At 35.6% G+C, this 26,822-nt stretch overlaps 2 protein-coding genes across 2 annotated transcripts in view; one reads left to right on the top strand and one right to left on the bottom strand.

Moving 5' to 3' along the window:
• Positions 1 to 3,697, bottom strand: part of ABHD17B (abhydrolase domain containing 17B) — a 43,013-nt gene extending 39,316 nt beyond the window's left edge. The window contains exon 1 of the mRNA XM_011371266.2: positions 3,289 to 3,697. The gene's annotated coding sequence lies outside the window, so the exon portion shown is untranslated. The remainder of the gene's footprint in view (positions 1 to 3,288) is intronic.
• Positions 3,698 to 4,339: 642 nt separating this feature from the next.
• The window catches only part of CUNH9orf85 (chromosome unknown C9orf85 homolog), a 41,097-nt gene continuing 18,614 nt past the window's right edge, over positions 4,340 to 26,822 (top strand). The window contains exon 1 of the mRNA XM_011371265.2: positions 4,340 to 4,545. Within this exon, the coding sequence (XP_011369567.1) occupies positions 4,444 to 4,545 (102 nt within the window). The 5' untranslated portion in view covers positions 4,340 to 4,443. The remainder of the gene's footprint in view (positions 4,546 to 26,822) is intronic.

Here is a 26,822-nt window from a genome sequence, read left to right as displayed (position 1 = left end):
TTAGCAGCTGTCCTATTCATGGTGATACTACCCATTGGTGCAAAGTATGTGACTATTATTTCTTGTAGCAGTGTTTCTTAGACTTTAATGTGGACATAAATTCAGCATCTGAGTTAGTAGGGTAGGTCCTGAGCTTCTGATTTCTAACAAGCTCCAAGAATTCTGACATTACTGGTCTACTATCACACTTGGTATCAAGATGTAGTGTGGTTGAGCCCCAGCATTTACACAGTGACATATATTACTTTGTTATAAATTATTTCTTATATTTTAGTAGGAGCATTACTTTCTCTAAAACATGAATTTAAGCTTATTAGTATGAATTTCATTTTAGAAAAATATTGGGGAAGTTGCAAAATATTTCTATAAAAATGAGATATATGATCAAGAACCACTGCCCTAAAGGAAATCTTGCACATGCGCCTAAGTAAACATATGCAAGCATATTCCCTACAGTACTGCTTAATAAGCAAATAATTGGAAACAACTAAAATGACCAAGAGAGACCTGATAATAGTCACATAATGGAACACATACCATATTGCAGTAAAAATAAAGAAACTAGAACTACCCAAAGAAACACAGATAAATCTTGGCAAATTGAGTGAAGAAAGCAATCTACAAATACAAACGCATTTAAATAGTCTTAAAACAGTCAAAGAAAAACTATATAATGTTCATATATATAAAGGTATGTAGTAAACTATCAACATATGGATAAGAAGCATGTCAGTTTGGGGTTAGAGGTGTGCAGTGGGAAAAAGTGTAGAATTTAAGAGGGGTTTATATAAAGTACTACAAAGAAGCTTCATTTTGTTTTGTAGTTTTATTTCTCATATTGGTAATGGGTGCACAGACATTGATTGTATTATATGTTGCCAATACGTACATTGCTATATCATTTCTCATTACACCTGAATTGGCAGAAAACTGTTGGGACTAGACAGGCATTTGGAAACCACTGCTCCAGCCAAGCAAAGGATTTGGGACTAGATGTCAGAAAACCCAGTCTTAAGTCTCAATTCTACTTCTTACAAATTGTGTGGCTTCAGGCAATTCAAATATTTAACTTCTCTGGGCTTTATTTCATCTGTAAAAAAGTCATAAAACATCACTTTTCTCCTCCAACTCACAAGACTGAGTTTAAGAGGCATATAAGGCAATATATGTGACAACTTTTTAACAGAATAGGAAAGGTAGGAGTAATTTTTGAGAATTAATAATGTATTAGAAATAAAACCCACCAGTAAATAAACCAAATTAATTTGTCACTCTCTTTCTCGTCATCAGTGATTCTAAAGATATAACACCAATCTTAACATGGGAAAAACTTTATCAACTCCTAAATGGCATATAGATAGGTACGCTCTCTATTATAACTATTTCTTTATGCTAATTCTTCACCAAGAAATTGAAATTCATAATACTGAAACAAAGTACTCTTATTTAACTAAAACAATTAATGTCACATAACCAGAATAACTGTTGGTTCTCATTGCCCTTTCTATAAGGTGAGCAGGTGGCACATTTTATTAGCACTATACTATAGATGGAGAAACTGACTCAGGTGTGGGATAGCTTGCATGGAGTTGCAGACCAATTCAGTGACAAAACTTGGAATAGATACTAATAACCTAGTTTTGTATCCATTAGCTATCCAAAACGTTATTTTGCCATCATGCTTTATGGTAATTTTATTTGTCACAGGAAAACAGAAAATTCTTTGTCAGATATCATTTCATACACATTTCAAAATGGGTAAAGATACTCAAGGAAACAAGCCACTTATCAACTACAGTACCGTTCAGCGAGAGACAAAATTAAAACTGCCTAGCCTGCTAAAAATCTAATCCCATCCTTGCCAATTAACCTTATTTAATTAACCTTATTAATACTAGAGTAGGAGAAAAGAGAGGTCAAAATATGGGTGAGGATGCTATTCATTTCCTCCTGGATCTCAAATAATATTGCAATTATTGCATAACAGGAATTTTATATTTTTTATTTGTGGAAACATGGCTATCTCCACTGTCCTTTAAGTAACCCGCCACCCCTACTCCCAAAATAAAAATTTACCACCAAGCAGAGAGTTGAGCAGTCTTAAATTAGACCACTGGAATTATGATAGTTATCAAAACATTGGCAATGATTAGATATTAGATATGTCACCCAAATAAGTTTATGCTATAAACATACGAAAAGACAAACTCTTTATGAAGTTCGTTTTAAGTCTCCTTGTAAATGTAAACAGATTAATCTTTTTACTCAGACTCATTAGTTTAAAATAATGACACAAGATATCCAAAATTCTTTTTATTAATTGGGACCTTTCAAGAAAATCAGTGACTCATCTTGCGAATCAAGTATTATATATTACAAAAAGTATTAAACTGGATTACCTTTTCATAAACAGTGAAATTTAAAGGTCACCCTCTCTGTATTCCGTTATTCATCCTTTTGCTTACCAAATCCACCTCACACTGACTTAAATCAAAGCATCGTTTTTTTTAAAAAAAAAATTATGTCGTGGCACTGGCAGAAATCTCACCATGGACATTCTTTTTTTAAACAAGAAGAGGAGGTTAAACTCTCTCTTTTCAAAAGCCCTCCATAACACAATCTAACTTGACAGAACTTTCATTTCGGGATTAAAAAAAAAATCCAAACATAAACTGTAATTTTCCAATTCAAAATTCCTGACAAGTCTACCCCCAGAGCTCGAAAACAGGTGAGATTAAAGTTCAACCACTTACAGAAAAAGAACCCTACGACCGGCCGGAATACACAAATCACCAAGCACCGGACAGATTCGATCTCAAATCGAGGCTGGCACACGAGGGCATTCAGGAGAAAGATTTCAGGCACCATGAATCTCAGTGAGTCAGGGAGCGGAATGTGAACCTGACCCCATCTTTCGGTCCACAGGGAGAAAAGCAAAGGAAGTGAAATGAGACCCTTCTCGGCAAGGACCCAAGACCTTTCCCAGACCGTCTGTTCGTCCCTTCTCCGCCCCCAGGTTCCCGCAGCCTCACCGACCACAAGGATCCCACTACCTTTACCCTTCACGACACCACTGGAGAATCCTTTCCAAAACGCAGACCCGATCGGGAGTGGCTTCCCCGCCTTTCCCCAGAGTCGAGTGGGATCCCGGTCGCCAACAACAAAGACGCCTCCCGCTCCCCTCCCCCCGCCCGGCCCCGTTTCGTCCCTCCCGCGCTGCGGCTCCCGGCCTAGCACCCCCTCCCCGAGCCCGGCCGCAGCGGCCCAGCCCCACGCGGCGCCACGCACCTGCACCTGAGGGGCCGCAGCAGAGGTGTCAGGCAGAAAGGGCCGGGAGAGAACCTCTGCCTACGCGATGTCCTCCACAAGGCTTGATCCGCGCTGCCGCCGCCGCCGCCGCCGCCGGACTCTCCCGGCCTGCGGGCGGGTCCGGCCGAGGAAGAGAGACGAGGGCTGCAGTCCCCGGCGCCGGGACGAGGAAGGACGGCAGCGCCGGAGAGGGTCGGCTCGCAAACCCGGAGTCTCGCTTCCACGCGTCGGCTCTGCTGCTTCTCACGGGGTCGCGTTCTGCTGACTAACGGCCCCGGCGCGAGGCGCTGGATCTGCCGCCGCCGCCGTCGCCGCCGCCGCCGGCTACTCTCCGGCCTTAGTTCCCGCGCGGCCGTGGTCGCAGCCGCTGCTGCTGCTGCTGCCGCCGCCGCCGCCGCCGCCGCCGCCGCCGCCGCCGCCACCACCACCTCCCTTTCTGGCACTGCAGACACCACCCAGACCCAGCGAGGTCTTTCTTCTCTTTGATCCTTTCTCTGCTCCTTCTCAACCTGCCAGCCGCGGGACTCGCTCTGGTGGCAGGAGGGAAGCTGGAAGGAAATCGAAGGAGTCCACTAGTAAACTCGCTAAGCCAGGAGTTGGTCACTGACTGGAGGAAGGTGCCAAAGCTGACCCGGGCTCCAGCCTGAGAGCAGGCTGGGGGAGGGACGCAGCCCAGCTCAGCCTGACTTCCACCAATCAGAAGCCGCCTAGCGGAGTCGGGCCCCAGGAGAGGCTGAGCTGAGTCGGCAGGAGGCGGGGATTGCGGAAAAGAAGAGCCAATAGAAGTAAAAATTTCCCGCCTCTCTGCTTTGATGGACTGCTACGTTCGGACCAATGGGGGAATTCTCGCTTCGAAGAAAGCGGGATTTATACGCGGGTTTCAGGAAAGAAGCTGCGTGGAGGGGTAGGAGTTGAGGCTGGGTGGCGTGGAAGAGCCTTTTGGTCGCTGAGGGCCAGATGGGTGTTCTTCGAGCTCCGCGCGGAGTCACGTGGGCTTACGGAGGAGGGGTCGGAAAGTCGGTAAGTTCCTTCCGGGTCAGTGATAGGGACGTAAGCTCTGCGAGGTAGTTCCTGGCGTCTTAAGTCTTCCCTGCATCTTCCTTGTCCCAGCGTGTGGTGATTGTGGTTTCGTCGATGAGCTCCCAGAAAGGGAACGTGGCTCGTTCCAGGCCTCAGCGGCACCAGAATACGTTTAGCTTCAAAAATGACAAGTTTGATAAGAGTGTTAAGACCAAGGTAGGAACCTGCCTGTTGTCCTAAACCTGACTCCAGGAAGGAATGGTTCAATGGAGGGGAAAGAGGAAATGAGACGAGTTGGCGAGGGTGAGTGTGGACCGCAGCCCAGAGCTAGTTTTGGCAACCCTTTCTAAAATGATATTCCCACGCCCTTTCTTTGACCTGGATGTGTTGTCTCCTCGTAAATATATTTGGCGGTCAGTACTTAACTAATTGCACAAAAGCGAATGAGACCCTCATTGAACCTAAAATGCAAATAGGGAAATCGAGTCGTTGAACGCTCCCTTCTGGATCACATTTGCAGTGGGAAAACGAGAATTATGGTAAGAGGTACTCGAATTTTGTACCAAGTTCATGCAGCCACTATTTCATTTTGGGAAACCCCAAGCCCATAGGTTTGTAGGGAGAATGTGAAAGATTAAGCGCTCTTTAGACCCAGTTTCTTCACCAACATAATGGGAGTATGCCTCTTGTAAAATTGTTTTGAGGATCACGTTGTTTTATTAATGTAACAGTGCTCGTTTTGCGTTTTGTAAGTGATTTACTTCTTTAGGATTTTTGTAAGCTGGAAGAAAATTCAGACTGTCTAGATATCAAATGAACCCAATATTCACATAAACTGGTGTTCATATTTACAAGGTGTGTGGCTTAAATGAGTTATTTAATATTTAATTTCTGTGAGCCTTACTTTGATCTCAAGTGAGAAACCTGGCAGGATTGTTGTGAGGCTAAACTGAATGATGTAAAAAGGGGTCTAGATCATGTGTCCAATAAGTGATTAAATTCTGAACATTGAGAAATTAATGTCAAAAGCAAATAGTTTATGGCAACCTGTGGTCTCCTTTTCCTTTTCTCTTTCTTCACTACCTGTGTTTAATGAGCATGTTCTATGTACAAGGCCCTATGCTCAAGTGCATAAGGTATTAAAGAGTTGACTCTGCCTTCAAGGAGCTTATAGTTTCCTGAGTCATTGGACAATAAGCAAGCACAAAGATATATAATTATGAATTATGATAAATTCTGAGGAGGGAAAAGAGTTCAGTAAAGAAGAATAAAGAGGAAAATTTCAGTTAGGTGCTCAGGAGACCTCTTCTTTCCCTTGCTTAGGTTCAGATTCAGAAGGAAAATTGAAGCAACATTTGAGAAGACTTTCCCAAGTTAGTGCCTATTATCAGTAGGTAAACCAAAATAAAAAACTTCAATTTGCAATAGGTATCTGTCTGGTCCTGTGTTCTTACTGTTAAATTTTAGCATAAGCGTTTAATTTTGATTATTTTTCATCTGGTGATAAAAAGCAGTTTTAATATCTAACTACACTATAGCTAACTGTACTTCTTGTACTTATAAGTACAGACTTCTTGATGTTGTACTTCTTGTGCTAGCAGTTCTTCATAAACTTCGAGTACTTTTCATTGTGCATTTTCTTGATGTTATCTAACAGTAATGTCATATCTCCCCCAGCCCAGAGATGTTGTGCTTTAGGGAATGGTCTCAGATTTATTCAGGTAATCTCTGGTGTGAGTGATAAAGTGTCAGTCATAGGAACAAATGTTATTTTTCAATCACTGGGTTTCTGCAATTAAGAGTTAAACAGGTGAGTTGCCATTGAACAAATCTGCCATTGGGCAGATGTAAAATCCACTGTTGTTTCAAGGTAACCATCTCTGGCACTCTAGAGATCACCTGGGACTGCCTTTGATTTTTTTCAAATTGGGAAATGTTCTTTGATATATTTCACCAATGCTGTCTATTAAGTGGATTTATGTTAAATATAACCACCCCTCCACCACCACCATTTACTTGTTACTAAATTCACACATACATTTTCAGTTGGCGGAGCGACTTACCCTCTGTTGTGCTTCGCCTTATGATATACATAAGAGTATTATACCAAATAGTGAATATTCACTATTGTGAATATTTTGAAGTATTGTATTCTCTAGTATTTACCTCTTAGGTTCTCTCCTCCCTTTCACACAGTATTTCATCCATGCTTGGGATATTCCATATACCTACCTTTTCAAGGTACCAGTAAATTAGATGCCAGTAAATTGATTCTGCTTGTTTCTTAATGTTGAGTCCTACTATAATTGTTTTTTTCTACCTCAATTATATATTTTAGACATTTCATTTTATGTACAATGAATAACACCTAAAATTAATGCCTTGATTTGATCTATGTGTTAAGGAATAGGACTATATTCACTGTTGGGTTATGAAATTTTATTATCTTATCAATACTTGTTTCTACATAAAGTTAAATACTACAGTGTTAGAAATAGAGTATTCTCAGAATTTTTCATCCAGATAAATTAGTTCACCTGAGAGAGAGAAAGTCATAATTTATATTAACTTTCCCCCAAATGGGCCATTTTCCATTTAGAGGAACACTAGTAGAGAGTGGCACAGTTGGACAGAGAACCTCGGAGCTGCTGCCGCATTTGTTATTTTAAGCCGTAGGACTCTTTCCACACCTGCACAAGTGTTATTATGAGGTCACAGGCAATTGTACAGAGAATCCTGCTTGTCCTCAGAACACCCCTGCTGCCAGCTCACGCCATCTTCAATTGTCGTTGCTCTTTTTCTCACCATTTACTTTTGTGAAAGGAAGAAATGACATGAGAAGGGGATAAAGGAATAGCTAACATGCCTAAGATTCCTTTCTGAGGTTTTCTTTATCACTTCAGGCCTAGTAGCACTTAAAGGTACTAAATGAATTTGATCTGTGAAAGAAACATTCCTTTTCTGAACTTGTTTGATGTGTGCAAGGCCCCCTCTACATGAAGATAATTATTATTAGGATTCCTTAGTTGCTAACTTAAGCAGAAAGGGAATTTATTGGAAAGATACTGAACTGCTCTCATGAAGCTTATAAAAGGCGTTTGTCTGTTTGCTTCGGTTGGTTTTTTAGTGTCCAAGATTCTCAGGCTGGCCATTACTACTGGGAAATTATATCCTCATTTGACTGTGTATATCCAACTTGATGCAATCTTCCAACCTTTCAATGCCCCTTCCCCTAATCCTTCCAGTTGCCTCCTGGAATTGGTAGTTTATCATCATCAAATAGAGACAGTGTTGAAAATAAAATTTCTTTCACTTTCTTGCCCTACCTGATTATTCCTGGGAACTCTGTTTTCCTGTAGTCCTTAAATAATGATATTTGTTCAACCCACATCTGCAGCCTCCCGTTTAGAACCCTTTCAGTCCAATTCTTCCTCCCTCAAAACCCTAACTCTTGAAATATGTGCATCAGACTGTTATCCCTTCCAGATCTGTCCGTACCTTCTAGTTATCCTTCCTCATTAGTATCTGGCTCACTGCTTTTCCACAATTCCTGCCACAGTACTTAGTAATTGCTACATCCACATGGATAATCCAAGATCTGATCTCTCAGCTTTTAGATCCTGCACCCCGACCTTGGAAATCTACTCCCATAGTCAAATCTTAAACTCTCTCATTGCTTATAACTGCTCCAGTTATGATTTTTTTTTAAAAAATTGACCATCATCTACTACCTTGTTTCCTTATTCCTCAAATAATTTTTTTTTAACTCCATTGGATACTTCTGTCCATTAGCCCTTTAACTTTTCACTGTACCTCATTCATGCCCCTTCCCTTCTTATGGAGTTTATATTTCATTAATATAACTGCTCATTTGTATATACCTCTGCTCCCTTATACTTCTTCCCCTCTGTGGTACTTGCCTGACAAAATCTTAACCTGCTTAGATCCAGGTTTCTTTATTCCACCATCACATCTACCAAACCGTTTGTATCTGTACTCATATATGCTGTCTTTCCATTACAGTGGGTGAAATGCCTATTTCTCCTTAAGACTAGTCTCCACTTGAATGCTAGAGCTCATTCCTTCTTGTCTACCTAAAGGACTTAAAGGCTTAAGGCTCGTCAATTGTCCATGTTCTCTTGAATCATCAATCTTTCCATCTCTAATGGGTTATTTCAATTTCTTAAAACACCCTCTTTAGATAGAACCCATGTTCTTTTCTAGCTCCAACCTGTTTCTTTCTTCCTCTTTATAGAAAAGCTCCTGGACTCCACTTTTTTACCTCCCATTATTTCTGTCCCTATCCAAATAGTTTTTGTCTCTACCATCTTACTAAAAACACTATTGTCATGGTTATTGATCTCCGTGTTCCAAATATTCGGTTAATGTGCAGTCCTCATCTCACTCAATTGCTCAGCAGCATTTGCCTCTCAGTCACCTGAAATAATTTCTTCATTCAGCTCAGTGCATAGGTTTAAATATCATCTTTATGATGATACCTTTATGATTTGGAACTCTAGACCAACTTCTCTCTGGAGCTGCAGAGTTTTCCTTTATTTAACTACCTCCCTGACCTCTATTCTTTAATATCTAAAAGGCATCTCAAGCTTAACATGGCAAAGAAAGAACTCCTCATTTTTCTCTCAAATCTTTCCTCCTCCAGTGTTTACCAATTCTGTAAGGAACTTCATCATTTACCCAGTTCCTCAAACCAAAAGTATAAGGATCACCTCTGACTTTTGACCTTTTCTCACATTTTGGGTTTCAGTTTATCATCAGAATTGTGAGTTGTTACATTATTTTAATTTTCGTAGCTTTGTTACTTGCTGACATATTGTTTGTTTACCTGTTTGTCTTATTTATAGCCCATCTGAAAATAGTTTTCCATGAAGGCAAAGTTTTTTTTTACATCCTCAATGCCTAGATTAAGGGTTGATACATAGGAGGTATTATATAAGTAGTTGGTGATCAAATGAAGTAAATAAACAATTATAACTGTGTTAAATGCTGTGATGAGGGTATTACAGGGGGTTACCACAATGATTCAGAAATAAAGGAAGAGAAAGGGAATAATTGATGTAGTATTATCCTCAAGGAGATAGTACAATTTGGAGATGAAAGGTCAAGGAAAAGTTGAATAGAATCAGATAGATGAATGGAATAAGGCAGAAAGAGGAATGGGTACTGATGAGTTTGTATGTTGTGGGTCGGGAATCTGAAAACAAAACAAAATGAAATGAAAAGGTTCAGGTACAATTGTTACACTGGGGAATCTTTTGAAACGAGGCTTCTCTTCTATTCATTTTTGAGGGATGATTTTCTGACACATTGAAGGTTCCTCAGTATGTTTGAGTGAATGAGTAAAGGTCCTCTGAAAACAAAGATATAAAGGAAAAAAAGGCTAAGAGTCTGAAGATTTTTTTTCCCCCAAAACAAGATTATAAATAGATATTTATGTTTATTTCCAAAAATGAACATATTACATTATGTGGTGGCAAAAGCATAGAATGAAAGCCTCTCTTAGGTAAAAGGCTCTCTGATTAGAAGACTGTGGTTGACCAAGACCTTTTTACGAAAAAAGATAGCTGAATGGATTGATTTCAAGCTATGAATTAAAATTCTAGTACTGTCAATTTAGGCCATCATTCTTCTAAGTAGATGTAGTCTGTTTTATTTTGGTTTTAGTCAGGTTACTTTGAAGAATAAAAATATTTTGAAGTGTATGCCTTGGATAGGAAGAAAATATCAGGTTTTTTTTGTTTGTTTGTTTTTTCAGATTTCATATGTGAGTTTTTGGCTTTTTGGACAAAGATATCAGTCTCTGGGAGAAAAACATTGATCTTGGAATCAAAAGATTTAGGTCAAATTCTCTGCTATTTAATGGCTGCGTGATCTTGGACAAATTTCTTACACTGCCAGGGTTTTAGTAGGTTAAGCTGTATTGTGAGAGTTTAGTACAGTTTATGAAAATACTCACATGGTACCTGACAGTAAGCATTCTGTAAATTTTTAGTCAATTCCTTCATCTTACTAAGATGTTCATCATGCTCATATGCTACTTCCTCAATTATGACTTTCCTGATGAATCCCTTTGGAATGTCTCTCTCCTTCTCTGTGGCTTTTATTGCCCTCTGTCATATATAAATACCATCTATCTCTTAGGGGACAAGAGATTCAAGCATTTTGAACTACTCATGGAGTATAAGGTGCACCTGTATTAGCAGTTTTAATCTGTGGATGGAGGAATGAAAATTAAGTAGTTCTTATTGCCATTATACAATGGATTACTGGTCTGTGGTAATTCACCTATCTTTATTGAATCCCTGTTATGTACCAAGCACTGACAAAAGATGAGTATGATATGAAGCCTTCATTCAGGAATCTCAGACTAGTAACTACTTCAAAAAGTGAAAAAAAAGTAAATATGGAACATTTTCATTTAATAAACTTGTTGAAGTATAAAATATAAATATATAGAAAAGTGCAATAATCATAATAGAGTTTAATGAATTTTCAAAGTGTATATAGTCATGTAACCAATACCCAGATCAAGAGAATGTCATTGGCCTCTCCTAGTCACTACCACTCTTCTCAAATATAACCATTATCTTGATGAATAGGAAGTATTTTGAAATAACCTTAAAGTCATGGCTTTGGGGGCCATAAGAGAGAGAGAGACAGGTATTCAGATGAGTAGCCTCCCTTTTCACAAATGGTATTAGTGGCTATAGAAAAGCATCCTGATGGATCATTTCAACTATTTAAATATAAATATACAGCTTGATATAATAACTTCTTTGGGCTGAAAGAAATCATTGTGATTTGATTTGACCATCATGTGATTATTAATTTGGTCCTTGTAGGATTTTTGGTTTCTAAAAAAAAAAAATCAAAGGTAAATTTGAACTTCTCTGTAGCTGATTATTTCAACTTCAGTCATAGTTGTCCTCTAATATATCTGCTTATTCATGAGGTTGAGTGACATTTTTAGAACTTTTTGGGGGGACATTCTTTTGGATATTTTGTCAGGTTTATTTTTAGCTGGAATAGTTAGGTTTACATCCTAAAGTTAATGTAATTATTCAAATTGTCCTTTTGTAACTAAGTTGTGTATTTGTATTTGCTTTTCTATTTTTGTTTTTGCTTTGGCAGTCATATGTCATTAACAAGGAAATATTTCTTGTAGGGGATAGAGCTATGTTTCTATAATAATTTTCAGTGATGGTCCATCAGCAGTAGAATTCTATTGTAACTTTATTAATCAGATTTGGTTTTGAAGGTTATTTGGTGTTGTAGGCCATTTATAACATCATGGATATGAAATACCAAGCTAAGCTAAGGATTATTTTAAATGCTTTGTTGTTCCATATATTGCTAAATGTTTAGCCTTCTTTAACCACGTGGCTGACTTGTTTGTTTTGAAATTACTGATGTCAGTGAAGTCATCAATTTGAGTAACATTTTTGACATCATGGTGTATATTTGTATATGTGAATGATCTCTATACCATCATTAGCCTTTATCATAAGACATTGTAGTAATTTGATATCATGTTTCCTATAAACTTAAATGCTTACAGGACATGACGCTAGATCTAGTTTTTAATAAAGTTAGAATAGTCATATGGGATAAATTATTATCCGTCATCTATATAAAAGAATGTTATGATTATTTTTACATATGTGATGCTGTTGCTTTAATTTAAACTCTTTATTATTGAACCATGGGCAGTTTTTTGGCCATCATGTGATGACTTCAAGGTTAGCTGATTCCTGGTATATTTAAACTCCCTGGCTTACTGTGGCAATTAACTTTAATCTTAAGACTTCTCTAGGGACACCTTTATTCAGGCCTTCTTTTTGCTACCTATTTAGAAAAACCAAGCCTTCTAATTCAAAACAACTGACTGAAAATATGCATTTATCTTTCTGTTTTCCCCAAATTTCAGTGAAATGACAGAAGAAAGGGTAAAACTACAATATTAGAAAACTTAAAAAGCAGAAAAGAACATTAGGAAATTTAAGATAGAAAATAGGGTTAGACTGATGCAGCTGAATATTTTATAAATCTGTAATACGATACTGATGGAAGTCCAGATTTTTCCAGTAAAACTCTGGAATGATGCCAGTATCAGAATTAACAAGATCTGTACCGATCCTTTTCATCAGTTACTTTCCCTAACAGTTACTCTCAACATAAATTAAGAACAATTCTCTAAAGTGGGGAAATGCATGAATAAGAAAGGCAGAGCAATGTTCCTGATTCATTTTGGTCTCAGAGCTTAACAAGGAGCCTTTTACTTGGAAGCAACATGCTTCCTGTGCCTGCTAAAGCAAAAACTATCAAGCTATTAATTTTTACCCTATCAGCCAGAGCCAGGGATTATACCTGAATTCTTCTTTTGTAATTCATTCATTCATTCTGTATTTGATACTGCTTATTTTATATCAATACTACCTAGAAGAACTTTCTGTAGTGATGGAAGTATTCCATATCAGTGCTATACAATTTGGTAGCCACTAGCCACATGCACAAACTGATTATTTGAAATGTGACCTGTGCAACTAAAGAACTGTATTTTAATTTTATTTAATTTATTTCAATTTAAATAGGCACATGTAGATAGTAGCCACCATATTTGATAGTGCAGATCTAGGCTCTCATTTATAAATATGAGCAGACTACTAAAGCACTAAACAATTTAGGAAAACCAAAACCATGAGATGTGCAATTAGAAACTATCTCACACACCTGTTTAACAGAGGTAATATAAGACACAGAAGAGAACTTAAAAAAAGTATAATTGATATCTATTGTTAGTGATTCGAAAAGCTCTCAATATCCATAAGACAAAGATAGAGTGCCGTTAGGGAAAAAAAAGTCTGTTTCTTAAAACTGCAGCTGTAATTGTAGAAATGTAAAGTAAATATTTTAATAGGATGGCTGAATAGCAGCAATATGAACAAGAATAAAGACTAAATTAGAAATTTGAGAGAGCAAGCCAATGGCTTAGTCTAAAACCTAGTCTAAAAGGCCAAAGTGATAAAAATGATGAAATAGAATTTGAGATATGGAAGATTGAGCTAGGTAAGTCTAGAGGAAATCCAGAAGGCAAGGAGGGTGAGGAAGATATGATAAAAAGTAAAGAAAGCCCAAATTTCACAAAGTTGAAGAAAATCTTAGGCATTCAGATAGATGGGTTCTAGACATGTGATGATATTTTTGAACTCCAATGATGGAAATCCCTAACAGCTTTGAGAGAGGGGAAAAAGCGGTTAGCCATAAAGCAACTCTAATCCTGTAGGTACATCAGACTTCTCATCTGCTACTTTTGAAAAACAGGGTAAGGTCTCCCAAGTACTGTAAAGGAAGTATTTTTAATTTAGAATTCTTTATAGAGCTAAGCTATGGCTCAGATATAAGGGCAAAAGAATCATCCAGACTAAAAGTTTATCCAGAAAATATGTATATATTTAGGGCTGTACTCCCAAATATAACAAGATATGTGAACCAAGAACCTAGTAAAGCTGAGTTAACTTTAATGATTGATAATATGATGGTAAAAGTTAATGCTGTTGTTATATGTGGATCATGAAATAGAAGAAGAAAATTTTTTTGGAAGACAGTCTCTACACCCATAGTTCCAGATTTCAACCAAATCCGAGAATTAAAAAATAAAAGCAAGCTAGAGGTCTTGTTTGGGTGATGGAGAAGCCATATAGAAGAAAAATCAGTATTACTGTCAAAGTTTTAAAGTCTGATTGCCTATATTTGCTTAGTGTCTGTGGCAGGCAATGCAGAGATGAAAATAAGACCTCATTCTAGCTTTCAGGCTGTCAATAGTCTAGCTGGGGAGATAAGACCAGTGTACAAGAAGCAATAGTGAGCAAATTAGTAAATTTACCAAAACCTTCTTACAATTAAAAAAGCTTTTGATTTAAAATAGCCGAATTAAGGGTTTGAGATGTATTTTTATTTCCGTTAGTAAAGTAAAAAGTTAAATTCTATTATTCAGATAAGCTGGCGTTAAAACATGAGATTTCTCCTCTCTGTAGAAGCAGTTATCTAAATCACCTTATTCTCTGTGCATTATCAAGTCATATAATTTCAAGAAAGGATGAAACACAGTGGTCTGTGTGAATATCTGTACGTAATCACTCCCGCTTCTGTTTGTGGATGAACCTATTTCTAGTTTTAATATGTGACTGGAAGAAGTCCAAGGAAGATCTGAAGGAAGATGAGTTGCTGCTGTTTTAAATTAAACGTGTATTGCTTTAGATTTTGATCTGAAACCTTTTGAAGACCTACTTACTTAAGATTAACAATGGTCTTTGAAAACATAAAATACCTTTCCCATTCTGTGACACCTTTGCAAATTAACCATAAATAGTGGTGGAGATACCAGATACATGACTTCCTCACTTTGTCATATTGGGTTTGGACTGAATAAAAGGATAGTTTTTGAATCTGCAAGGCTACCAATCAGCTTTGGATCTCTGGTGACCCCCACTTTATCTAAATTCTTCTGAAAGCCCCAGTTTGAAAAAGCCCACCAGTTAATCTCTTGTTTTAAACACCATTTTAACTCTAGCAAATAATTGCTTGCTCTCCAAATTTACTTTATGCTCATTACTTTCGTCTTTCCAACTAGATTTTAAGCACTGTAGGGAAGTCTGTGCATCATAAATCTTTTGAATCCTTGAGATGTCTAGTATAGTGTGAATACTTACTAACTCATACTTTTTCAAATTGTTCTTATAGACAGCAGAGAGTTAGCCATGATACATGCTGTATTTAATTCTAACCCGTGACACATTTTATAGTTTGAAATGCTGGAAGGAGTCCTAAGCTTGGAGTCAGGGCAATACCAGGAGTAGACTCTTCAGGCTCCTGGTATGGCTACTGAGTCACTTTTTCTATAATCATGGGTAAGTTATATCAACTCTACAGAGAATAAAAATAAATAACAGTGCCACTTTTTCCACAAAGGGATGGTATGAGAATAAAATGAGAAGCATTATCAATTTTAAAAAATCGATATAAATAAAATGTAGTAGTATTTTGTTACAGGTGATTTGCATTTGTCATTCAGAATATACCTTAATTTTATTACTTAGCTTTTTATATTCTTATCAAGAACATCTTTATTTACCTTTTAAGAGTGAGAAATGCTTTGAACTGAAGTAAGTCGCATGTGAATACTGAGCTCGAACCTAAATGAGTCATGGCACAAGCCTAATGTTTTCCTGATGTGACTTGACTCCTGAATCAATTGTCAGCATCAATAGGTTATTCTTATGACATATTTATATGACCAAAACAAGGCCATCTTTGAAGAAATTAACTAGCTTCAATGTGATAATTATTCTTATATACCTGCCCCCAAGCATATAACTTACAATGTTGATTTATTTTAAAAGATAAAATCATTTGGTTTGTAGACATTACCAATTATTATGCTTGAAAAAGGTAAATCTATAAGGTTCTAAAATATGCTATTAGGAAATATTCTTTTTTGTTTAACATTGTTTAACATTGTTAGACAATGGTCAGTCAGTAGTTTGTCTCTTTTAAGATCACTAACTTGGGGCATACCATACCAGTTGGACAAGATCTCAAAATGTGACTAACTTAATGAGTGCTAATAAAAACATGTGTGTTGCCTCATGGCACTACACAATTGCTCCTTGGGCTTTTTGCATTCCAGTTGAATTGTACATAGTTAACACATGCGGTTCACCACTTAGTTAACCTTTATTGTCTAGATCTCACTGTATTGAAACCTGTGGAGAACATACAGAAAAGTAAATTTTTTAGAACATTGCTTAGCAAAGATACTTTTTCTTTTCTAAATGAATTTCTCTACCTTTGGAATATTGTCTTGTGCTTTTTAAACAAATAATGTATAATACTGCAAGATTACCTTAGGAACAAGCCAGCAGGTTTGGCCCTGTTTCCAAAACAGTGTACCAGTGCTAGATTTTGAGTCAAAACACAGTACAAATCTAAATGTGTATTTTGCAAAATTATATGCTTTTTTTTTTTCCTTTTAATATGTAGAAAACCTTGAAAGCTATAGGGAAACACTTTCTACTTGTAACTTTAATGGAATGCCCTAAACTAAAAGGCATTTTTTTATGGGTTTTGCCTCTGCTGCTCCTGGTTAATTGTGTGACCTCAAGCAAATCTCTTAATTCTCTGAGCCTCAGGTTTCTCATCTGCAAAATGAAGATAATTATGCCTGCCCCTAGCCAGAGGAATGTTCTAAGAATAGCAGCAGGAAGAATTTATATAAAGGATTAGGAATGTGGTTTATGGATTTATGATAGCAGTCTTTTGTGTAAAAATTAGTTTGTTTTATTTTTGTAATGAAAACCAAAAAGACCTGTTTTGTAATAAAGCACATAAACAACTTTCCTAAGCATGCTTTTGTCTAGACACCTTTCCAAAGTACAGACATGTCCCATGTATATGAAATCACTCAAGGACATGAGTAAGCAAAAGAACATTGACCAGGAACTATAAACAGCCAAGCAGGAAGTTAAATTATAAGTATGGTAGAAGATCTCTTGAGACGATAGAAACACATCATTTAGCTCTATCTCCTCTAGTTTTGATATAGACATCCTTTGTTAGGAGAGAATGTATCAGGATCTCTCTTCTCTGTCCTTCCCCCAGATACTACTACTCTCTTGTTAATTAAGACAATATTATTTTCAGTTTTTGGTGATAAGAGTAACATGGGGATGCGAATAGTAGAGGCAGAAAGAAGGCTCAGAATCACTAATCTAGCACTTACTTGGATTTCCCAGAATGTTCCTGATTTTAGATTTCATAGTTAATTGAAATTTGGTCTGACATTTGATCTCATAACTAAGGCAAGGTTAAAACATAGGAAAGAGCAAAGAAATAACTTTCTAGCTTTCAATATGTTTAGATTTGGCATGAGTTCTAGCAATAGTAATAAAGGCTAGAAACTGCTGATATACATTACATTTTCCTTGACCATAAGTAGAACACAGATGGTTTCTATAGAGTGCTGTACCAGTGTAAACTATGTCTGAATTAAGGGACTTTAGACAGAGTGAAAAATCTAGGGTAAATTACATTTTAGGAATGTGTCTTTTGATATAGAATCTTAGAAAAGCTTCTTAAATTAGAATGCAAATAGTCTAGTTTCAACACTATGTTTCAAAGGTTTCTTTAAGTCACTTGGTTGGAAATCAGAATGCATCTTCCCAAGGAAGTGATGCTGTCAGCGGTGAAACTAGAAATATTTAGTTTCTAAAATAGAGGCAGTATTGAATAGTGGGACAGAATAATGGAATTTGGAGTCAAGAGGGCATGGTCTTGAGCTCTGATATTTCTTTCTAGATGTATAATCAATCAGGCAGATTGAAAAACCTGTCTGAATTTGTTTCTTCATCTGTAAAAAAAAAGGTATACTATTATTTGTCTCCCAAGGAGTTGTGAAGAAATGATATAATTAACTGTGAATGCTGATTTTTAAGCAAAAAATACTTTATAAATTTTATTATTTCTTACCTATACTAACCAGTGGTGTTTCAACTATAATAATTATAACTTTGTAAAGAAAAATATATCAACTCCTTAAAAATAGTACTCTCAGTTTCAGAAGTAGGAAACGTTCTTTTCTCTAGAAACTTGCAGTAGTTATGTAGGGTAGTGGTTCTTAAACTTTGGCATGCTTAAGAGTCATCTTGAAAGGTTAAATAAAATGCAGATCCCAGTTGCCAGAAATTCTCAGTCAGTAGATCTTGCAGTTCAGTCCAGGAATCACTATGCTTATTAAGCCTCCCAGGTCATTCTAACATACCTGGTCCTCAAACCACACAAGAAACTACTCTGGTAATTACCTTCTCCCATATTTGATACTCAAATTGATACTCTAGTCTACGTGACTGGCTTCTCAAGGATTATACTGCCTTGGTTTGTGCCTTTAGGTCTATCTTGGAAAAGTGGGACGGAAAGTGGTTGTTATCCTATCCTGTCTGAGCTCTTTTTTGGTCCAGAGCCTTCCTCTATCCCTGAACCACAGGTTCTCAAGGTGTGGTCAGTGCAACAGAAGCTCCTGAATCACAATCTCAGGGTGTGGGGTCTAGAAATCTGATTTTTAATATGCTTTCCAGTTAGGTCTTATATACCCCAGAATTTGACAACTGGCTTAAAAGTCATTCTTCCTCAGAGTCTTGGCTTTCACCCAACTATAGCAGTCTTCTTTTCTCTACCCATTTACTGAATCTAGATAATTTCTTCATCTTTATTATTTCCCATGTCTGTGCCCATCTTTCTATCCCACTGCCACAGCCAAATTAATGTTTTCGTATAACATTTCTATATTACTACAGCAGCTTCCTTACTGATCTCTGTCTTTCCTCTTTAATTGCTGCTTAGGATTTTATCCAATCAGGTCCCATCCATGTTTGAGTCTAAATTCTTTAGCTCAGCAAACAAGTTCTCTTATAATTTAGCTCAAGCCTCCCTTCTCATACCCTGTTATTCAGCTGGTCCTCACTGCTTGCAATTTACCAGAAGGGCCATATACTTTCTTATGCTTCCATGAAGCCTTCCCTATGCATTGGCACTTGGACTTTTTTCAGTAGAGGATGATCTCAAAGCATCCTTTGTTTATCTCTGATACTCCAGTATAATAAGAGCTCAAGGACATGGACCTTACCTCTTTTTTAAAAACAAACAAACAAAAAAACCTCAAATATTTATGTATCTGATGTATCTTCAGTATCAAATATATACCTGGCCATAGTGAGTATTTTATGTATCTTCTGAATTGAGTGAGATGGGAAGTACTACAAGGGATCTAGGGCAATTGCTTAGAAGGTAAAGCTGGAATTTGGATGAAGAATTAAACTTCAACACGTAAATATAGAACAAAAGAAGATGCATTGTAGACAGACTTAGGAGGAGACAGAGTGCAGTTTCTATACTACCAAATTTATTTACTTGAGAGTGCTTAAATGAATAGGGAGGAAAAACAGGTGATAGGACCAGAAAAGAAAGTAGGGATCAAATTGTGTAGAGTTCTGAATATCAGTCGTGGGAGTGCCTTAACATATGTAAGTCTCCGACCAGAGGAGGGATATGGACAGATATTAAAACATAACTGTTGACAGTTTGGTCTCCCTTTTTCTTTTTACTTTTCTCTCTAATCCATTTTACATTTGGCAGGCTACTTCAATAATACATATCAGAAATGAGGACCTGATATAAGGAAGCGGGAGGCAGGATATAAACTAGAAGCCGGAATTGGGGATATTGTGGAAAAATTGATTTTGTCAGTATTGACATTTTGGTAAAAGGACAGGGAAAAGTCAAAGGTGACCTGAGTTTTGATACTTGAGCCTACAAGAAAACTTTTTAAAGATGCAGTTTGGGACAAAGGAGGAACAGATTTTATTGTTAAGATAGTGGTTGCTGTTTAGTTCATGATTTGAGGTATATCAGGGATTTCCCTGAGGAGGAAAATGGATATCCTACATGCAGTCTGAGACATCAGGACTTGCAGAGAGACATAGTTTTGGATGTAGTCCTCACTGAGCTCATTGCTGAGGTTATAGATACAGGTTCAGTTGACCAAGAATAAATAGTATGAAAAGAAAGGAGCACTGAACAGGCACCTAGGTTGAAGAGAGATACTGAGACAGTGAATGAGTGTGAGTTGATTAAATATTGGGGAATGAATATTTTTAAGGGATAAAAAGAGGAAGAATTATTAGCAAAGACTCTTGAGAAGGAGCAAATGGAGTTAGGGGTATAATCCTTCTTTGTAAGGTAAGTCTTTTTTCAGGAAACACAAAAATTATTCCTAAATAAAACCATTGACATTTTGGCCATTGACAGCAAAATTCTGAGGAAGCAAAGGCTTACCTCCTATAGAACTGCTCTGACAATGAAGCTGTTTATTTTCATTTAGAGAAATTGTTCTTTAGTACTTATTTATTAAAAATGTCCTATAGTTAATAGTAGGATGGCTCAAAGATCCTCAGATTGAAAGCACATTATCTTAAAATACTAAGTGCTTGCGTTTTAACTGTTGAAAGGCAAAATTTCTCTTGTTGGGAGATAATTCCTTCTGTGTTCTTCTTATAATTTGTTTTTAGTATTGCATTGTTGGTCCTTCTGTAAAAATATTTAACATTCATAACATGTCCTTTTGAATTGTGCCTCTTAGAACAAAATGGAGAGAATTAAAAATCTTCATACCAGAGTGCTCTTTGTTCTAAAAGGTGTGATTGACTTATTGATGCAGTGTTTTGGTTCTTAAAATCTTACAGAAATATTTTCTTGTTAACATACACAGTACCAACTTATTTAAAATTTTTCTTAAAAGTAAATGAGTAATACATACTTTTGAAAAAAGAAATTGCTTTCTTAATAGGTTTCTCTACTGCCAGAAGATGAAATTGCACTAACATGTTTCTGCCTGTAAGCAGGTGTGGCTCCATTTAAGTGTCTGCATTAAGTTTGTCAATGAAAATCTGGGTAGTTTGCTTGGCTGCTGAAATAAATCAATAGGTAGTTTGGGTAGTTTCTATATAAACCTTCTCTGTATAATTGTAATTGACAATAGCTCTACCCGCTTATTGAGAGAATAGTCCTCTGTTTGGGATGATCAGAACTCATTTTATATTCAGTCTTCGGATGAAAATGCAATTGTTTATTTTCACAGATGTTGCCTGTTAAAGATGCCAGCAATAACAACAACAACAAAAAAAGTGGGAGAGGGAATCAAATATTATATCTTGACTAGAAAAAGCATATATTGTAAGTGTTTTGAACAAGAGGAGCACTTTGAGTATTTCTAGTATATATTTTTACTTTCTCAGTTTGATATTGGTGTTTTAAGGACTTATAATGCGTATAGAGTAAATATGAAGAGGATGGATTAGACTTCAGGGAAGAAAATTATTTCAGTAGAAATATACCTCACTTAATAGCTTAGGTATCTTTTAATAAGAATTTTATATAGTAAAAAAATCAAATATTGATTACTCATATTTATGTCTTTGATGTATATATATATATATCAAGTATGTATGTATTTATTTTTACAAGTTTTATTTAATCAAAGCTTGTCCCATCTTAAAGGGGAAGTTCATATTTCTGATTTAAAATTTTTTTTCTGAAATAGAGGATAGGATTTACAACATTTTGGTTTTATAATTTAAATACTACATTTTTAAATCTCAAAAACCTACTTCCCCCAAGAAAAACTGTTTTAGAGAGCTGTAATTAGAGATTGAGAGTAGGTGGAGGTAGAAACTAAATCACAAAAGACTAGATTCAACCATCTGTCTTAGGCATCTCTGAGGTTAGTTTGATTAGTGAGTGCCTTCCCAATCAGAATTGAGAAGCAATTCTGATTTTAACCAGCAATATTTTACTGTTTTAAGCCTCTGGGTGTATCAGGTATTTTAGAACACTGGAGTAATATTTTGCTTGAAGGAGACTTGGGCTGAAATTTTTGTGAAAAATTTTTATATATGTTGATAGCTAATCTAATTAACTACACTGAACACATGTAGTTCCCTAAAAAGAACTAGGCCCATAGTAACTTTGGTTTTATATTTTTCCTTAAATGACAATAAAATCAATTTTACTACTAGAACTAACTTCAAAAGTATTTCTGAGCAATTTATATGACTAGCTCATTTTGTGAAATAACAAAATACATAAAAATAGTAAGACTCAGGAATTTTTGCAAATAAGGTATTTCTGAGCGTATATAATAGACATTTAAACTATTGCGCCTTATCACATTATTAAAAGAGTCTGTAAGTTTGAAAGTTTTAAGTGAAGAGAACTCAATATTGATATCTTGGATCATATAGTAGTGGTTTTCCATTTATAGTAAATGTGATATTAAGTTGATCATAGCAAGAATACTTTTTAATTCCCTTTTTGAAAAGGAAAATGACAATGTCTTTTGTTCTTTCTAAAATTTTAACTGACTGGATAAGAAAGCAAAGCAAATTTTTATAGATAATATTAGGAAACATCTGCTTCAGCATCCAAATAATTATGTACTTGGTTGAAGAAAGGTACAATTATAATGTACAGAAAAAAAATGCAAATTTCTGTAAATATGTGTGCTTGAAATGCTAGGAGTATAGAATCTCAGTGATGAGACTTGTATTTTTTTATATGTATTTTTATAAAATTTCTATAATGTGAACATTTATATATAAATGCTCAAATTGTTTTAAATCTATAAAATTGATCATTAAATTTATTTTTTATCTGCAAAAGTAATACATTCTTGTTATAAGAAAATCATACAATGTAATGTATCACTGTTAATACACAGTGGGGAAAAAAAAAGAATTAAAGGGAAAAAACTAGTTGCAAACCCAAGTAGTAGGGAGATGAACAAAGTTCACAGACTTCTGGACAGAATACCAAAGAGATTTCTCTGTAAAGTTTGAACTTTGCTCTCTCCTTTGCCCCACTTATAATTATTCACTATATATTTGATTCCTAAAAGTGTTCTCTGAATATGATCAAACCAAAGGTTAACCTATAAGAAATTGAGCTCCATCTAGTTAGGCTAAATATTTTCTGAGTTTGTGACAAAAAACAACTTTAAACATGTAAATGTATTTTGAAACACTTAAAAATGTGGATTTGGGCTTACGCTACAGATTTGTAATATTCTAGTATTCTTCTAAGATATATAACATCTTTACTCCTGTTTTAAGTCCTTTTAATCCATACACATGAATTCTCAAGCAACCAAAACCAGACAAAAACATTTTAAGAAAAAAAAACAAAACAACTGTGGACCAACATCCCTCATTGGACTTAGACACAAAAATCAACAACAAAATATTAGCATATTGTATTCACCAGTAAATAAAAAAGACAGTACGTCACAGACAAGTGGGGTTTATCCAGGAATGTGCAGTGTTCGTGGATCGGAAGATTGAATATTGTTAAGATGCCAGTTCTTTCCCAAATTTATATAGTTTCAATATAATCCTAATCACAATCATAGCAGGCTTTTTTTGTTGAAATTCTAAAATGTATACAGAAAAGTAAAGGAACTAGAATAGCCAAAACAATTTTAAAAAAGAATAGAGTTGGAAGACGTACAGTACTGTTTTCAAAACCGTAAAGCTACGGTAATCTAGACAAGGTGTTACTGGTGAAAAAGTAGATGCATAGATTTAATGTGATAGAATATTGAGTTCAGAAATAGACCTACAGCTACTTAACTTTTGACAAATTACAAATGCAGTTCAATCGTGCTGGAACTTGGACATCTATATACATTTTAAAAAGACACTCTATCACCACACCATCTATAAAAATTAACTCAAAATGGATCATTATATACACTAAATGTAAAAACTAAAATTACTGATCTTCCAGAAAAAAAATAGGTAAAAATTTTCATGATTCTTCAAAGATTTCTTAGATTTGACACAAAAAGCCTGATCCATAAAAGAAATAATTGAAAAATTGTTCTTCATTAAATTAAATAGGTCTTTTATTAGAAAGACACTGCTAAGATAATGAAATTAGAAGTATTGATTGGGAAAATATATTTGCAAAATATGTATCAATAAAGGCCTGGTATCTAGAATACATAGAGAACCCTCACATGTCAATAATAAGAAAAGGAACAACTCAATTAAAAAATGGGCAAAAGATTTAAATAGACCCTCACTAAAGAAAATACATGATAACAAGCAAGCGTGTGAAAAGATGTTCAATATTATTATTAGGGCAATGCAAATTAAAACTATAATGAGAACACTACACACCTTTTTGAATGGCTAAAATAAAAACATAATTTCAGGCACTAGAAAGGGTACAGAAAAACTGGATCTTTATACATGGCTAATTTGAATGCAAAATGATACAGCCACTTCGAAAAACTTAGTTTCTTATAAATTTAAGCATAAAACAATAATGTAACTCAACAATATCATTCTTAGATATTAACTCAAGAGAAATAAAATCTATCCACATGATATTGTTAAGATGTCAGTTCTTGTATGCAAATATTTATTAGTACCTCAAACTAGAAACAATTCAGAATGTCCTTCAAATGGTGACTTCATAAACATTAGAGCACAATGGAATACCATTCAATAAAAAGGAATGAGCTCTTCAAATAGTTATTTACTTTATCATTCCATTTATGTGACATTCTGGAAAAGACAAAACAATAGCAGATTTTAAAAATCAGTGTTGCCTGGGGAGTGGTAGAGGGGATTGGCAACAAGGGGGCATGAGGGAACTTTTTAGAGTGATGGAAATGTTCTATATTTTGGTTGTCAGATTCATAGAACTATATACCTAAAAGGGATGAATTTTTGCTATAAATAGATTATACCTCAAAACTGACTTTAGCTGGCAACCTTTTTAAAAAAAATTTAATGTAGAAAGAATGATAAAGTTATGATAAAGTTATTTAAAATGATTTATTCAGGCAAAAGATCTTGAATGGATGCTAAAACCATGAAGTGAAATGTTATTGTGGAATAGTATGTTGACACGACCCCCATAGATTATTGCTAATCTTTATATAATCGAAGAGATCTGGGCAGTCACCACTTTAACCAAGTGATCAGTCACACTTTGCATTGCTGACTAGGCGAGAACTGGACAGTTTATGCTTCCTGACTTGGAGTAATACGAAGTCCACAGCAACAGCACATATGAACTATTCTTGTCAAAAAAAATAAAATAAAATAAACATGGATCTAATCAAGCCTTTAAATATAACTTCCACTTTATGGAAAAACAGGAGATAAATCAATGAGTTAAATTATACCATTAGAAAACAATCAGACATTCACAGCCTGGGATATTCTTGAAGACAGTCTACCTGGTATTTTCAAAAACATCCATGTAATAGAGGAGACCCTTCTAGATAAAAAGAGAACAAACAGTACCTGAATACTGATTTGGGGGGTAGGAGAAGCAGTTGAGGGAAGTTTAATGTAGACTGGTAACATTCAATGACCTTAAGAATTATTTTTCATTTTTCTGAGGTGCAGTAATAATATTGTAGTTAAGTAGGAGAAAGTCTGTTTCTAGGATATATATGATAAAGAGGTGAAGTGTCTTCATGTCTGCAACTTAAGTATACATGTATAAAAAGCAAATAGGTAAAAATATTAACAGTTGTCTCTAGACAGTGTGTATATGGCTATGTATTAATATTATTGTTTTAACTTTTTTCTGCATGTTTGAAAATTTTTGTATTAGAGGTGAATGTTTTTAGAACTCAATTGAGTACTATTTATGGAAGATAGCCTTGTGATATGCAGTGTATTTCTATAGATCCTATGAATATCAGGCATCTGTACCTACATTGCATCCCTGAGAATAACTTTATTTTTTTTAACCATACTATGTTTAGCATTATATAACACCAGCATACTTTGAGAACCCAGGTAGAAAATAGTTCTGTGAAAATGCCGTGTACTGTAAGGATATTTTTGGGACCATTACTTACTATATCAAATGGTATCCTTTTTGGTAAAGATGGAACTTTGCGTTTAAATAGCAAGAATAATTGTGCTGTTTTTGAGAAACTGGATTTTAGCATGTTACAGACATTGAATCAGGTAGGAGGGGAGCAGAACTTCTGTTTTCCTGGCTGCTAAAAAGCTCAAATCTCACCTTGTGGCCCATCTTTAGCTAGTGTACTTCCCAGCAGCACTCCTGACCGCTTTGTAATTTTCTCTACCTACCTTCTTTTCCCCCTCGATCTGATTCCCTCATTGTTTTTTGCTTGTATTTATTTTGTAAGATACTTTATGCCCAGCAATGTGCTAGACTTATTTAAAAGACTTAAAGTAGTTTATGATTTGAAAGTCACGACCTCTACAAGACAGATTTTCATATTATTGTTATTAGTCATATAAGTTCTCACTCCCAAATCCAGAGATCTTTTATCCTCTAATTAAATTTATATTAATGGACTGTTACTAGAAAATCTTAAAAGATATGTTTTTAATATAATTAAATAAGATATAAAATACCTTATTTTTGTGGGGAGGGAAAATGCACAGGGGAAAGAACAAGACCATTCCATGGAAGTGGATTTACAACAGTAGTTGTAATTGGCATTTTCCTTGAGAATTTCATTTTTTAAATCTATTTTTTAATTAATGAAGGGAAGTAAAATATGTTGTTTTACTTTAGCATTTCTGAAAGAATTACCATGTACCAAAAATCCTAATGAAAAATTATATCAGTTGCTCTTGAATGGTATTCAAATCCCCCCACACACAACAGTATCATCCTTCTGTTGATATAAATGATACTTTATATTTTTATTAAATATTTTTCAGCATCAGCATGTTGATACAGATGTTATATTTATAATTTGCTCTTGCTACCTTCTTGAGAGTTGAAGTTCTCACCCACCTTCTTTTTGGGATTGCCATGTTATATTACCAAAGACACATTGTCTGACAGCAGAATGTTTAAAGCAG

The sequence above is a fragment of the Pteropus vampyrus genome, unplaced genomic scaffold (genome assembly GCF_000151845.1).
Source record: "Pteropus vampyrus isolate Shadow unplaced genomic scaffold, Pvam_2.0 Scaffold186, whole genome shotgun sequence".
Classification (NCBI taxonomy): domain Eukaryota; kingdom Metazoa; phylum Chordata; class Mammalia; order Chiroptera; family Pteropodidae; genus Pteropus; species Pteropus vampyrus.
This window is presented reverse-complemented; position numbering and strand designations above follow the sequence as displayed.